The sequence below is a fragment of the Austrofundulus limnaeus genome, unplaced genomic scaffold, assembly GCF_001266775.1.
Source record: "Austrofundulus limnaeus strain Quisiro unplaced genomic scaffold, Austrofundulus_limnaeus-1.0 Scaffold5, whole genome shotgun sequence".
NCBI classification, from domain to species: Eukaryota; Metazoa; Chordata; class Actinopteri; order Cyprinodontiformes; family Rivulidae; genus Austrofundulus; species Austrofundulus limnaeus.
In genome coordinates, this window is record NW_013952407.1 from 2,152,652 (window position 1) to 2,168,033 (window position 15,382).

The window sequence follows — 15,382 nt, forward strand, 5'->3', positions numbered from 1 at the left end:
ACAGTATTTTTACAGTCTTTATTTTACAGTTAAAATAAATGTTTATCAAATAAAGTCTAATGTTACAACTAATCAGGAATCCCTTTAAAGAACGATGATCCCAACCTTATCTCAGACATTAACATTATTAACAACTCGGAGTCGAGGGATCTCATTAAATCTGGAGGTTGTTGCCAAACAATAGCACAGTAATAAAAAAGTTCACAAAGGCTTTAAAAAAATCTTAATGGCTTTTGATTCAGGTTTGCATGACACATTACACAAAGTATGGAAAATTAGCTTTTCCAGATTTTATTACATTTTTACATTGTATGAAAAATAAATAATGCTTTGCTGAATGAGCAGAATATATTTATTTTTTTAATATTGACTTTCAGAAAATAAATATACAATAAAAGTGATCATTAACTACTGGGGCTGACAAATTTAAGAAAGGAACACAAAAAAATTAAGTTTTAAGCTTGTGACTAAAACCTTAAGATGAAAAACATACAGACTCATGTATTAGTGCTTTTTGGAGGGAGGGGTTTCATTTATAAAATCAAGAGATTTTGGCTTAGTAAAAAGCTTGCATGTAATATTTTCCACATACAAAATACATAATAAGATAATCAAACACCACTGTATAGAAACTGTAAGTCCTTTTTAAAAATGCTAATGTTTTTAACCCCGCGAATGTTTAAAAATCAACTGAAACTTTAGCATGTTGTCCATCTCTTTCTCACTGTTTGTTTCCAGTCAGAATAAATGCTTTTAAAAACATTTGCAACAAAGTTTTTGTGGTTAAAAAGTTATCAGTAAAATTGAAACCTTCAAATCACTGCATCTTTTTGGTACTTTTCACAAATGTTTTTTCTTTTCATATGATTTCTAATAAAGCAATGATTCACWTCATGCCAGATGCTCAGTTTGATGTTTCAGTCAAGTAGACGAACACCAGTGCTTATTTTTAGTTTTGCTTGGAGCTTCTTCTTTTTTTTTAAAACACCCACATAGGCATTGATGTTGATGGTTCTCTTGAATGGCAGAACATCCTCGTCCTGCTGGACCTTTTTGTAATCCATGTGTAAAACTGTGTAATCTGTCGGTTGCTTCTACAGTTTTCTGCTTGACTTTTTTATGCTGAAAATTAGCAGGGTCCTAACATCTCTTGTTCACATCGCTAATTAAAATTAGCTTTTAATTTTAATGCCAAAATATCTTAACTGTTTATTGGTGTTTCACATGCAAGAATGCTTTTTCTTTTTTAAAGTAATATTTGTGTTTATTAATTTTAGTTCAACACAACATAAAGTAAATTGTAACTATGTCTTGATTTCCAACATATATTCAGTTTCTTATTTTTATGACTTTTCTAATTTGGGTTTGGAGAAAAAGGGCATGAATCAAATGCTGCAGGAGACTGTATTTAACTGTATTTAAGATTTCACATTTGCATGTTAATGACTGGTTTGTATTCAGTTGTTTTTATTTATTTTTTGCAGGCTCACTCCCATGTAAACTTCATGTCCACTCTGCTGCGTATCACCATGTCTGATCAGCTGGATTTACCTGTCAGACAAGCAGGTGAGGCCTAATTATTTTTAGATAATACATATAAAACTCTGACTAGATTACTTTATATTGTTCTTAATGTGTGTTTTTTGTCATGTTCATGTAATTTCTAGTAATAATTTTTACACTAAGCTTTGTAACGGAAGTTTACGGCAGATATTCGTGTTAAATTTCACAATGTTTTTGCATATAAAAAAATACCACTTGATCAGGAAATGAAACCTTCCTGGTGTCATTGTGTTCTTGCATGAGAGTCAAATTTTTACGTCTTTTTATGAACTGGAAAAATTGACTGGTGATTATTTATGACCTCATGTTAAGACTCAGAAGTTTTAAAGTAAGGTGATTGAATACGTGAGTCAGAATGGGGTTTTAGTAAAAGTGCCCTTTTTAAGTTGAATACACAAACAAAGCTCGCTAAAAATAACTTGTTTTTGGTCAAATGCAAGTATGAAGAGTTCACAGATTTAAGTCAGTCTGTTTTCTTTTAACCCTCCAGATTTTTTTAATGCTCTGAAATAAAGATAACATGCAGTTTTTTACAATGTGCACTTTTTATCTGTAGAAGATTTCCTGACAGCCTGAAACAGGATCAGCTCCTTCAGACAGAAGCGGTTGGAAGAATCTCAAAAGAGATGCCAGTTAAACATTTTGTCTGGATTCATCATCACCACGTTTAGTAAACCTCTTTAGTTGGCCAGACTGTTGTTTGGAGCCTTGGTGCTGACAGTCAGTCATGGAAACGCTTGTCTTCACTGCTATTGATGATATTTTATTTGATTGACAGTTGTTGTATAATTGCATGGAGCCCAACTAGATGTGTGCTGCTGGATGAGCTGTTTTGGGATTTGTTCCCTAAAAGAAAAAAACAATTTATGTGGGAACCATTTTGTTTGATGGCTGACATTTTTTTGTTTGTTTCCTTTCCTTTTTTAAAAAAAGATAAAGTTTTGCCATGTTAACTAAGGAAACCACCAGTAAACAGAGAGTTCTGGTCTGCATTCCTACCCTCACCTACACACATGTCTGCCACGTTTGATCGAGTAAAGAGGCTCACAGCTGATCTCCGTAATTGACCTGAATTTTTTCTCAATCAATAATCGGGGTGAAATCGCCCAGTCCTACCTACGGCCATGAACTCTGGGCAGTGATACAAGTGGTCAAAATGAGTTTTCTCTGCAGGGTAGCTGGACTCTGCCTTTTGAGATGGGGTGTTCAGTTCATTTATCCGGGAGAGACTAGAATAGAGCCACTGCTCCTCCACATCAAGAGGAACCAGATGTGGTTCTGATAAGGATGCCTCCTGGACGCCTCCCAAGGGAGGTGTTTCAGGTAGGTCAGATTGGGAGTAGACCCCAGGGAAGACCCAGGACACGCTGGAGAGACTGCCTATCGTCTGGCCTGGGAATGCCTTTGAATCCTTCCAGAAGAGCCTGAAGAGGTGGCTGGGGAAATAGAGGTCTGGGCCTCCCAGCTCTGCAATGATTAATCGACTAGTCGAGTATTTTAATAGTCAATTAGTRGTTGACTAATCATGGCAGCCCTACAAGGCAGAACTTGCCTTCCACGCCAGTTATTTTTAGTTAGCATATAGCTAAAATCTGACGATGGTTATATAATATCAGCTGTATTCTGGCACGATAAGCTGTATGTTTTAAATTCAATTAACGTATGATCCGATTAGTTCAGTGTTTCCCAAAGTTGGGGTCTGCACCCAAAGTGGAGTCCTGAAAAGATTTTCTGAATTAATCACATTTCTGCCTTAGTTGTTACAAAGCAGTGAGGTTAGWATATTTAAAATGGATAAATGTAGTATAAAAAAATCTTGTTACTATGCCCAGTTGACCTGATTCAAATGTTTACCATCCAAAAATAGTTGTGGACACAGGTCTCTCTGCCACTGTTAATTTGTGGGTCAAAAGCTGAAAAGTTTGGGAACACTGCACTTTGGTTCCCAAAGTTGGGCTTGGGACCCAATTATGGGTCATGAAGCACCTTGGATAATCTCCAGAAATCAATTTAAAGGGTAATAAAATAATTGCTGATGTAATATTTTCCCTATAACTATTACAAAAACACAAAATAAGTATAAATATTTATTTGTGTACAAATTGTTTAGATTGTCAAAAAGCCTGTGTTTTTAGGGTTATAAACGAAGTTCGTGTACTCAGACTAGTAATATTTGGGGTCACAAGTTTTTGCCATGYATATTTTGTGGGTCAGAAGATAAAAAGTTTGGGAACCACTGGATTAGTTGACTAATCAAAAAATAATTATCGGTGATTAGTCTACTAAATAGTCGTTTGTGGCAGCCCCTGCGACCRGACTCTGYAACAAGCGATAGYTGATMGYTGGAYTTAAGGAAATGATTACGTACTGTAACAACTTGACATTGGCAAAACACTAAATTCTGCAGCTTGTGTGSTGTTWGCKTTAAGTGATTCATTATAATTTTGTAGTAACCTTTTGTGTTTTTATTTAGTGTAAAATTGTTTTGGCATTTGTCTTAATTCCAGAAGTAAACTCTCCAATTTTGAACTGAATTTATTTAACTTTTAAACTTTGAAATGTTTATTTTCCTCATGAATCAATTGAAGTTACAGTTGCTGTGTGGCGCAGTTGTGGGTGGGATGACAGGGTTTATGTCGGCCTTTTATAAGCTGGATTATCATCACCTCGTCTGTAAAGTAGACCTTRGTGTCAGCACTTTGACGTCTGGCTTCACATCTTTACTCTYTGAAATGCCTCTCCCTGTGCGTCACAGAGCCGTGCGCAGCCCCCACGCTGTAGARGTGAACTCACTCCGGTGCTACATTCAAGACTACACGTGGAAAAATTCATCTKTTTTGTGTAGCCTCTGCTTTTAATGGTTTGGTTACGCTGATGGAGTCTGGCTCACGTTCGGTTTAGTTAATGTGGGCATCAGCGATCGTTAAGTTTGCATTTGTCGCTGTGGTTCAGGTGTATTTTACATTTGATTAATGCTCTGAAGATACTGTGAAAGCCTGACCTCTGGTCTCTTCCTGTGTAGGAGTGATTTACCTTAAGAACAAGATAGTTCAGCACTGGAGTGATGGAGACTCTTCAGGCACAGAGCCGCCCGTTAATAACATCCCAGAGGAAGACAGGCAGTTCATTCGAGACAACATAGTGGAGGCCATCATCCAGTCCCCTGAGCGCATCAGGTAACCACTTACCCTGCTGGCTGTGATGCGAGCTAGAGGAACTCCAGTTTCATCACGCATCCATTTCTCCCTTCCCGTTTTTACTTCTCGTATTTTTTGTCTCTTTTGAAATCTTAAATCTGCCCTTTTTAAACTCGCCAGGGTCCAGTTGACGACGTGTATCCACCACATGATCAAGCACGACTACCCCGGCAAGTGGACGAGCATCGTGGACAAGATCGCCTTCTATCTGCAGTCAGACAACAGTTTAGGATGGCTGGGCATCCTGCTCTGCCTTTACCAGCTCGTCAAAAACTACGAGTGAGTCGGAGCTCCGTTTTTCTTATTTATTTTTTTAAACCTCTTCGAGCAGCACGTGTGGTGGAACCGACATGCTGTTTCCTGACACAGATACAAGAAACCAGAGGAGCGTCAGCCTCTCGTGGCGGCCATGCACATCTTCATGCCCATGCTGAAAGATCGCTGCATCCAGCTGCTGCCAGACCACTCCAGTGATTCTGTCCTCATACAGAAACAGATCTTCAAAATCCTCTACGCCCTCTTCCAGGTAATTAGACGGGAGTTTGACCATGACTTTAAAAAAAAACGCACACAAGCACCTGGGTCCATGTATTGTTGGTCGTTTGATTTTTCGTTTTAAAAACAGATATAGAAAAATAAAAAAAACGATGGTTATTTTTGCTTTCCTATTATGCTCCAAAAATGCAAAAATATATTTTTTCCTCAAACTGGAAGTTTAACTTTGTTGCTATCAGACTATTTAAGGTGGAGCTAGGTAAATAAWTTTTTAATAACCCTTAAATAAGACCTAAGCTCTAGCTACTACTCTTGCATTTCTTTAGCTAACTACAGACTGTGATTTTTGTTTTTTGTTATTGACACTAGTCTAGCTCAGAGGTTCTCAAACTACGGTCTCAGGACCCCCATGGGTCTGCGAGAGGTATCTTGGGGGTCCTCAAAAAATCTCACAAAATTGTTAATTTGTTTTTTATTTTTAAAAATGCATGGACTAATAAAAACAAACATCATAAWCTTTAAAAATATATATATTCCCATGGCATTTAGGGGTTGAAATGACAAATTGTCTTTTAAAACGGCATGGGGTTTATGAGGGGGGGTCCCTGGAATTATTTCGCCCTTGAAAGGGGTCCCCAGACCCAAATGGCTTGAGCACCCCTCTGGCTAATTAAAAAAAAAGTTATCTAGCTTCATTTTAATTGGTCCAATAATGGGATAAAATGACCACATTTTGTTTTCTAGCTAGCTAACCAGACAGCAATAAATAAATGCTAGATAACTAGTTTTACATTCTTCATCAGGTGTCAGCTTATTTGTTTTATTTTATTGACCTTTATTGTTTCTCAGTGGGGAAATTAATTCTCTGCATTTTTCCCAGCACACGTGAAGCAGTGAGGTGCCATTTTTGCGGCGCCTGGGGAGCAGCTGAGGGGTTAAGGGCCTTTTCTCACAGGCCCAGAGTGGGGCTGCTCAATCTGTGGTTTTTACCCGACAACCTTCTGGATCACAGGCTTACTATCTCTAACCTATCTCTAATGATAGCTGTAGTTTMTATATCACTGATACAAATTGTTTCCTGCAGCTTCTGGTGCTTTTAGCACATGAAGCCGTTCTCTAAAAGGATCATGATGAGACCTTAAAGCCACAGCTGGTTTCACAGGTCGAGTGATGAACTTTGACAAAATAATAAGACCATTTTTGGAGTATAAGATGAAAATGGAATAATCTTCCACTTTTCAATATGTTTTTAAATGAAAGACAAGTTACTCAAAAGCACACTGACCCATCTGTGTGCTTTTTGGCTTTATTTAGATAGTGCAGGTCTTAATTTTCTCTGTTTTCCCAGTATAACCTCCCGTTGGAGCTCATCAACAGACAAAATCTTACAGAATGGATGGAGATCCTGAAGACAGTAGTGGACAGAGATGTGCCCCCAGTAAGAAACTTTATATTGTTTTAAGCTGCTTTAATATAGCTTAGCAACAAAAGCTTCAAATGATTTTTAGTTTAGCGTGAGCAGACCGTACCAACGTTGTTCATATCCGTGCAGGAGACGATGCAGATRGATGAAGATGAGCGACCCGAGCTGCCGTGGTGGAAATGTAAGAAATGGGCTCTACACATTTTGGCTCGGCTGTTCGAGAGGTAAAGATCCAAAAWTCCTCATTCCTTAACTTTAGAGATTAAAACTTTCCAGACTTATTTAATGTTTTGAGCAATCGTTCCTCTGCAGGTATGGAAGTCCAGGCAACACAACCAAAGAGTACACAGAGTTTGCTGACCTTTTCCTAAAGGAGTACGCAGTCCCTGCCCAGCAGGTAAAATGACCTGTTACTGCTCAATTGCTGTGATTTTTTTTTTTATGTGAACCATGTCAGTATAAGTAACTTCCTTTATGTGTATTTGTCCAACAGGTGTTGCTGAAAGTGTTATACCAGTACAAGGAGAAGCAGTACGTGGCTCCAAGAGTGCTCCAGCAGACACTCAACTACATCAACCAGGGAATAGCACATGCTCTGACATGGAAAAGCCTCAAACCACACATGCAGGTGAAAATACAACTTTAGCTGTGTAATAATTGTTTCCTGATTCTGTAAAAAGATGTTTTTTATTTTATTTTATGAAGAATTAATTTCTGCGAGAATTATATCTGTTTAAACCACAATCAGAGCATCAGATCTTATTTTGTCCCAAGATTTCTGTCTGATCAAAGCAGTGAAGCAACTCTTTTTGTCATTTATCTGTTGGCTCATCTGCAGCTGGTCCGTATTAAACCTCTCCGACACATCTCTTGTTTTTCCAGGGCATCATTCAGGATGTGGTTTTCCCCCTCATGTGTTACACAGATTCAGACGAGGAGCTTTGGCAGGAAGATCCTTATGAATACATCCGTATGAAGTTTGGTGAGCAAAGAGAGCCGGTGCCTGTAACTGGAAAGGAATTCAGTGCAAGCGTGGCGACTTTAATGGCTTCTCCGTGTTTCTGCTGTCTCAATTAGATGTGTTTGAGGACTTCATCTCCCCAACAACAGCTGCCCAGACGCTTCTTTTCACCGTCTGCAACAAGAGGAAAGAAGTTAGTTGACAATAATTTATGGTCTAATTCTTCCTGAATGGAAACTGATTAGATTAGAAACTGAAGAAATAATGAGCTCTGTTATTTCTTATCATTTCAGGTGCTGCAAAAGACAATGGGCTTCTGTTATCAGATTCTCACGGATCTCGCTTCAGACCCCAGGAAAAAAGACGGTGCCCTACATATGATCGGCTCTTTAGCTGAAATCCTACTGAAGGTGAACTGTTCTCAGCCTCTTCAACACAACACCCGATAATTACTGTTTTCCACATATTTTAAATAGCTGCAGTGTACTCTGATCCAAGCTAGTGAACATTTGTAACAAATGTAACAAAAAAAAAAGATGTGAGCAGCAGGTCTGCCTCAGTAGGGGAGAGGGGAAGAGGAGGGGCTGCTTCAGAACTGCTTACTGGGCCATAGAACCGTTTCAGTCAGACAGAACCAACAAGAATGAAGCAAAAATTAAAGAATTAAAGAAAAATCATAAATGCTAAATGCAAATAAATAATTATAGATTTACGTCTAAGATCATTTTATTATTTTAATCTATTTTCCTCATTCAGCAACATATTAAACTTCTGTTATGTTTCACTTATGACAAATACACATTTTTTTCAGTCAGTATTTAATACAGCTGGCATAAATTGTTAATATTTATGATGTGCTTCTGGTTTTTTTTTTTTAATACAACAGATTATTTAAAAAATCCATGTTATGAAAAGACCCTCTTGATTCAAGAGAAAACTGTTTTTTAAGAAAATGGCTGCTAATCAATTAATTATTAGTCGATGTATAAGATAAATCAACTTCAGATTAATTCATTAATCAATAACTTGCATCCCTAATTTATACAGGAATGAAATTAATTTTTATATACTCATATTTATGTAATTAAGCATTTTAATGATTTGGCCGATTAATCGAAAAAATAATCGACAGATTAATCGATTATTGAAAATAATCYTTAGTTGCTGCCCTACTAGGAGTGCAAAAGCGGGACAGGATGTGAAGTTTGGATTTAAAGAGACAGCCCCAAAACGAGTTGAACTGAGATGAAAAAGGGTTGAAAGAGGGGCTTGTGGAGTTACAATAAGGAGGAACAAAGCATTGCAGAGCCACTTTATATGGACCCCAACTGAGTGATTTAAATGTGCAGACTCTAAATTCTGTTCATGTTTTGTGAAGTATTTAACTGTGTGAAAGTTGCTCAGGGTTTGTTTTTTCTAATCCCACAGAAAAAGATTTACAAAGACCAGATGGAGTTCATGCTGCAGAATCATGTCTTCCCCTTGTTCCGCAGTGAACTGGGCTACATGAGGGCCAGAGTYAGTATCAATCACCAGACGTCACCTGCATCCACCTTCTTAAGCTGCACAGCTTTGTTTCAACTCGTCTCACCACATTGTGTGCATTTTCTTTTTTTTCCCTCCCAGGCTTGCTGGGTGTTGCATTACTTCTGCGAGGTGAAGTTCAAAAGCGATCAGAACTTGCAGAACGCTCTGGCGCTGACCCGGAARTGCCTGATCAACGACAACGAGATGCCCGTGAAGGTGGAGGCCGCCATCGCCCTGCAGGTCCTCATCAGCAACCAGGAGAAAGGTGAGCAGCACCGCAGCCGGCGAGCTCACCGAGCCGCTCGGGCTGCCGTCTGACCGAGGKTTTGTGTTCTTCAGCCAAAGAGTACATCGCTCCCTACATCCGGCCGGTGATGCACGCGCTGCTGAACATCGTCAGGGAGACGGAAAACGACGACCTCACTAATGTCATTCAGAAGATGATCTGCGAGTACAGCGAGGAGGTCACGCCCATCGCAGTGGAGATGACGCAGCATCTGGTGAGTGTCGTTTGTGTAGAGCGGGCGGGTCGGAGCTGTCTTTTTACCGGGTTCCCACAGGTCCTTGAAATCCTTGAAAGTTTGTGAATTTGAAAAAATGAATTCAAGGCCCTGGAAAGTTTGTGAAAAKAGCCAAAAATTACACTCAGTTTTTCATTGAATTTACATAATCAAACCTGTTTATTGGTAACATTCTGCGGTAGCAGTAGGTAATTGCGTGGTTCTTTAATTTGAGGAAATTGGAACTGGAAAGTCTTTGAAAGGTTCTTGAATTTGATGTTGACCAATGTGTGGGAACCCTGCTTAGTCATTTTGGCTGTTACTGTATGTAAACAAACATGGGGGATGGTTGGCGTTTGTAGGTTTTGCTACAAATTGTTAATTGAGGACACATTAATCACCAATATGAGAAACTAATAGCATGGATTTACTGTAGTTGTAATTTATTTATTTATTTTGCTTTTTAAAGGGGCAATATCGTGTAAAATCAACTTTTTTGAGTTTTATATCATGTTATAATGTTATTCTCTCATCAAAAACATGCCCAAAGTCTTGCTTTGACTCATTCTTGCATGTTTGAGAAATCCTGTAGTGTCCTGAGGCAGCCAGGCAGGGGAGCAGAAATGACTGGTTGGGATTAGAACCACCTTTTGGGACCAGCTCTTCCTCTGGGCTGTGTCTCCAAGCTGAGCTTCCTCATCAGAGAGCACACACTCCTACCCAGCCCCCTGCTGAAATGGGCGAGACAGAAGCAGAAGGAAATTCTTAAAGAGACAGAGGCCAATTTCAAGGTGTTAAGAAACAGTTATGATGAGAAGTCAAGTTTATTTTCTATTTAAACATATAAACAACATTTTAATACCAACTGAAGGTGACATAGATACTTTATTATGGTATAGAATTTAAATATATGCCTGAGAAACACATAATGTCCATAATATCTAACAGTCAGTCTTAAGGGGAACATATGCAAAATCTATTTTTTTTTAAGCTGATAAATACATTTTGTTGTGTACTTGGAGGCTCTAGGAGTGCAGAAAAGTTGAATTTAGTCTCTCCTGGTGCTTCAAAGGTATCTATATTTTGTTTGCGTCATATTTTTCAGCACGTTCAGCTTTCTCTATTTTCGATGCCATTTTATGAACTAGTACATCAAACCATCTGCGATGGAACTACCAAGTTAGGTCTGGACTTACAAACTACAGRTTCCTCGTTTTAATTCTCCTCTGGTTCTTGGTCAGATTCTGGTTCTGGGTCATACTCTGACTCCAACATGTATGGCTGGATAGACAAATCTTCTGTTGTTGACTTTTTTCAGTTTAATTGTAAATAAAACGTAGAGATGCACGATATATCYGTATTGATACTGTATCTGTATCGGACGATATTTGTCATTTTTTAGAATATCGGTATCTGTCCGATATGGAAAACTGGGCCGATATTAACGTCCAGTACTGATTTTTGCTCTTTGTCAGGCGATGACGTTCAACCAGGTGATTCAGACGGGGCCTGACGAGGAGGGGGGCGACGACAAGGCTGTGACTGCCATGAGCATCCTCAACACCATCGACACATTGCTAAGTGTGGTGGAGGACCACAAAGAGGTTAGCAGCAATAACCACAGAGYGCACTGCCCACACACACACACATGAACACACACTCAGCTGACCGCTCAACTCGGCGCCACTCCATRTGCACAAGCAGCTCTGGTTGTGTTGCAAGGGTTCCTGCCAACACGCTTACATCCACCCACCAACTCCTGGGAACACACTCTGTTCTCACCGTGTTCGAGATGACTCAGAGGCTGAGGCAGGAGCTAGAAATAGTGCCGGGGCACAGTTCCACCAAGTCTGCTGATGCACTCCCCGGTGCTCAGAGCCAGCYGACCATTAACCACTGTGTGGTGGCTGAGCAGTCGATCCAGGCTGAGGATGTGCAGTTATTTTTGTTTGACAAAGGAATTCAGGACATTGCATCTACTAATACAGATGTTCATAGAGTTTTAAAATGTATAAAAAAGTAGTAAAAGAAATTAGCAAAAATCAATCATGAAATATTGTGAGGCTATTCAAAGGTAGGGCTATTCAACTAAATTTCTCCGGGGGCCACAGTTACTGCAGACCAACAGCTCTGAACATCCAGCAGTTAAAGTTATTATGTAAATAAACCAAGTATTACAAAGATCTGTTACCTTTGAAATACCAGTAGTTTATTTTGCTGTGTTGTATCATGAATACAGCATACAGAACCCTATAAAAGTAGTGATAATTAAACAATATCAAAAAAAAAAAAGAACACATTTTGCCTCCTATTTGACTCTGACTTGCCAAATTTTTAAACCAATTTTATTTTCACTTTCATAATTTCATCTTCAACTGCTTATAAATTTAACTGTCTTGGATGTTCATAGAAATGGTTTTTACCAGCTTCTACACATCTGTCCAGCTAAAAGAACTTAGAGTAATTAAAGTAGAAAACCAGAGGTTTGGGCTTAAGAGATGAATAAACCAATTGGCGCGGGCCGGATGTTGAAAAGCCCTGTATTATGTTTAATTTAAGAATTTCTGTACACACTCTGATTTCTCATTGTTGCTTAGGTAATTAGACTGTTCATAGATTTTATATTTAATGCTTGTTTGATAGTTTTCCACTATTTAGACACATTTAAGTAATTTTAGAAGCCCTGTTGATTGTCAGAAAAGAAGAAATCTAATTGTGCCTTTCAAGTAAATTTTTATTCTTTCCATTTAGTTTTCTCCCATATTTTAAGGCTCAGCAGTTCATAATGAATTTGTTTACTAAATAGTAGGATACATTGTTAAACATTCTGACAGTTTGTGTACTTGTGTAACGCGCTATAGAGATAAAAGTTCTGCCTGAGCTTGTTGGCGTAGATAAAATTCCCATGACCTTTTAACCTTTTTACTGCAGATCACTCAGCAGCTGGAGGGCATCTGTCTGCAGGTGATTGGCACAGTTCTGCAGCAACATGTCTTGGGTAAGCACAACCGGTTCTCCCGGTGTTTCACATTCCACCTGCACCTCGCATTAAAACTCTCGTCAGCCAGCTTTTGAGATAAGCCGTCGACGATACACAGCCCCGTGTTTACCTCCTGTGACTCGGCGGCTTTCTTTCACTCTTCCCAGAATTTTATGAGGAGATCCTGTCCTTGGCTCATAGCCTGACCTGCCAGCAGGTGTCACCACAAATGTGGCAGCTTCTTCCACTTGTGTATGAAGTCTTCCAGCAAGATGGGTTTGATTACTTCACAGGTGTGTGCACTCACAGAACGTTTGCGTTAAATATGAAGCGTCTTTTAGTGCGAAGTGAAGACTCAAAAGCTGTTTGTAGGCTATGAGTTTACTGTAACAGTTTACAGTTGATGGTTTTTATTTATATGATTTTGCTTGTTTCGCAGATATGATGCCTCTCCTRCACAACTATGTCACAGTTGATACAGACACCCTCCTGTCTGACACTAAATACCTGGAGATTATCTACAGCATGTGCAAAAAGGTAAAAGATGCACCTGCTTTAAATTATATTAAAGTCAATGTAMCAAAGCAAAATCAGCTTTTTTTAAGCCGTTAAATGTGTTTTGTTGTGTACTTTGAGTCTCTATGAGTGCAGATTGCAGAAAAGTTTAACTTAATCCCTCCTAGTCAACGTAGATTTTTTTTTAATATATTGAGTTTGGGTCATATTTTTCAATCTGTTCAGAAAATGTTTTTGCGATGTAATTTCCAAATAAGTTCTGGATAGACACGTCTTCCCTCGTTGGCGTCTTTGTCTTTTATTAATTTTACTCCAATTAACCCTGAAAACGTGCATTAGTTTGCCTTCAGGCCCAGGCCTCCCTTGCAAAAGAGATCTGTGATCTCAATGGGATATGCCTGCTTAAAGAATGGTAAAACATTTCTGTGCTGCTATATAGTCGTAAATCCTTCCTATGAAACTAGAATTAAAGCGGGTGGGGGGGTGTTGCATTTAAAGAGACAGCTTCAAATCGGGTTGATCTGAGACATGCCTCAGAAAAGGGTTGTGGAGTTACAATAAGGAGAAATTAAACCAAAGCTTTGCAGTTCCACTTTATATAAAGTAGGATTTAAAGTGTCTGTGACATCAATATTTTATAATAAATATGAATGTACTTTTGGAAAGATAACATACTGTAAAAAATATTTCACACCGCTGAGATAAACAGTTGTTGAGATATTTGCATTTTCAGTAACAGGAAGTGATGTCAGAGGAGAACGTCTGAATGCAAAGAGAGCGAAAGAGAGAAAAATCTGATGTTTCTTTAGATTATTTTAATCACCATCATAGGTATATGAGAGTCAGAGTTCAAATAATGTTTCAWTAAATAAAAACCAGGAAGTTGTCTTTGATGTCACGTCCTGTTTCACTTAAGCTGAGGCAAATTCAAAAGAAAATATGCCAAATATGTGACACAGCAGGTAGAATCATGTGTATCATTTCTTAAATATAAATTAATTTCCTTTGACTTCTTGTATTTCACGTATATGCATGTCACAGGCACTTTAAAACCATGATATGTATTTAATCATGATGTTTCAAGTTAATTTAACTCYTGTAACTACAGATCCTGACAGGTGATCCAGGTGAAGACCCTGAGTGCCATGCAGCCAAGATGTTGGAGGTGATCATTCTACAGTGCAAAGGTCGCGGCATTGATCAGGTCAGTCTTTCATCTCCCACAAGTAAATTACAAAGCTGTTACTCTTTTAGCACAAARYGGAAATACGAAGCCGGGTTTTTGTTTGTTTAAACACATGAACTTGCTCCTGCAGGTCGTGCCCTTGTTCGTGGGCACTGCGTTGGAGCGTTTGACGCGGGAGGTAAAGACCAGCGAGCTGAGGACCATGTGCCTGCAGGTGGCCATAGCTGCACTTTATTACAGCCCCCCTCTGCTCCTCAACACCCTGGAGAATCTTCGCTTCCCCAACCACACGGAGCCCATCACCAACCACTTCATAACCCAGTGGCTTAAAGACGTGGACTGCTTCCTCGGGTGAGACTTTTTTTATTGTTGCCTTTCATAACACAAACTACAGCTCAGAGTTGMGCTTATTTGCAATAAATAAATTACACCTCAATATGCAGTTAATAATGAGATTCCTCTCCCCCTCTTCCAATAATAAAGAGTGATGACCATAGATGAGCACATATAACTTGTTTATTGACACATTCTGCAGGAATTAGTGACATCTAGTGGTGAAGTTGCAGATAACACTTAGTTACTAATTAATTGTTCAAACATGTTGCATAACGTGTGTGTGTGTGGGGGGGGGTTCCTACAATGTGGGTTATTTTTTTACAAAAAAAAGCAGCCAGGTGGGGACCGAAGTGAATCATGGGGACCATTGTCAGGTCCCCACGGGTCCAAATGCATGTTACAGGTGTGGGGTTAGGTTTAGGACCAAGGTTTAGGTTAGTTTTAGGGTCAGTTAAGTTTCTGTGGGGTTAATTTGTGTGTGTGTAATGTGAATGTTTATATAAAACAAATGAAAGGTAGCAGAAGACAAAATCTTATATCTGCCCCTTTTTTCTCAGATAAATAAGTTTAATCAAAATAAACTTAATTTCAAAAACAAAAAAAAGAAAAAACTAAGTTTTGACTCCTCCTTGAACAACAAATCGTACATTATATTGTTAGATATTTCTGCAACAAATTAACATTTATCATTTCTGTAT

The 15,382-nt window shown here is 38.8% G+C and overlaps 1 protein-coding gene across 1 annotated transcript in view; it reads left to right on the forward strand.

Moving 5' to 3' along the window:
* ipo7 (importin 7) overlaps window positions 1–15,382 on the forward strand; it is a 21,388-nt gene that overhangs the window by 2,298 nt on the left and 3,708 nt on the right. Inside the window, exons 2-21 of the mRNA XM_014026809.1 lie at window positions 1,485–1,566; window positions 4,586–4,739; window positions 4,881–5,039; window positions 5,130–5,286; window positions 6,604–6,693; window positions 6,808–6,902; window positions 6,991–7,075; window positions 7,172–7,306; window positions 7,561–7,660; window positions 7,756–7,832; window positions 7,933–8,049; window positions 9,068–9,157; window positions 9,266–9,431; window positions 9,506–9,666; window positions 11,142–11,270; window positions 12,598–12,664; window positions 12,814–12,939; window positions 13,086–13,183; window positions 14,271–14,366; window positions 14,479–14,699. Coding sequence (XP_013882263.1) covers window positions 1,485–1,566; window positions 4,586–4,739; window positions 4,881–5,039; window positions 5,130–5,286; window positions 6,604–6,693; window positions 6,808–6,902; window positions 6,991–7,075; window positions 7,172–7,306; window positions 7,561–7,660; window positions 7,756–7,832; window positions 7,933–8,049; window positions 9,068–9,157; window positions 9,266–9,431; window positions 9,506–9,666; window positions 11,142–11,270; window positions 12,598–12,664; window positions 12,814–12,939; window positions 13,086–13,183; window positions 14,271–14,366; window positions 14,479–14,699 — 2,405 coding nt within the window. The remainder of the gene's footprint in view (window positions 1–1,484; window positions 1,567–4,585; window positions 4,740–4,880; window positions 5,040–5,129; window positions 5,287–6,603; window positions 6,694–6,807; window positions 6,903–6,990; window positions 7,076–7,171; window positions 7,307–7,560; window positions 7,661–7,755; window positions 7,833–7,932; window positions 8,050–9,067; window positions 9,158–9,265; window positions 9,432–9,505; window positions 9,667–11,141; window positions 11,271–12,597; window positions 12,665–12,813; window positions 12,940–13,085; window positions 13,184–14,270; window positions 14,367–14,478; window positions 14,700–15,382) is intronic.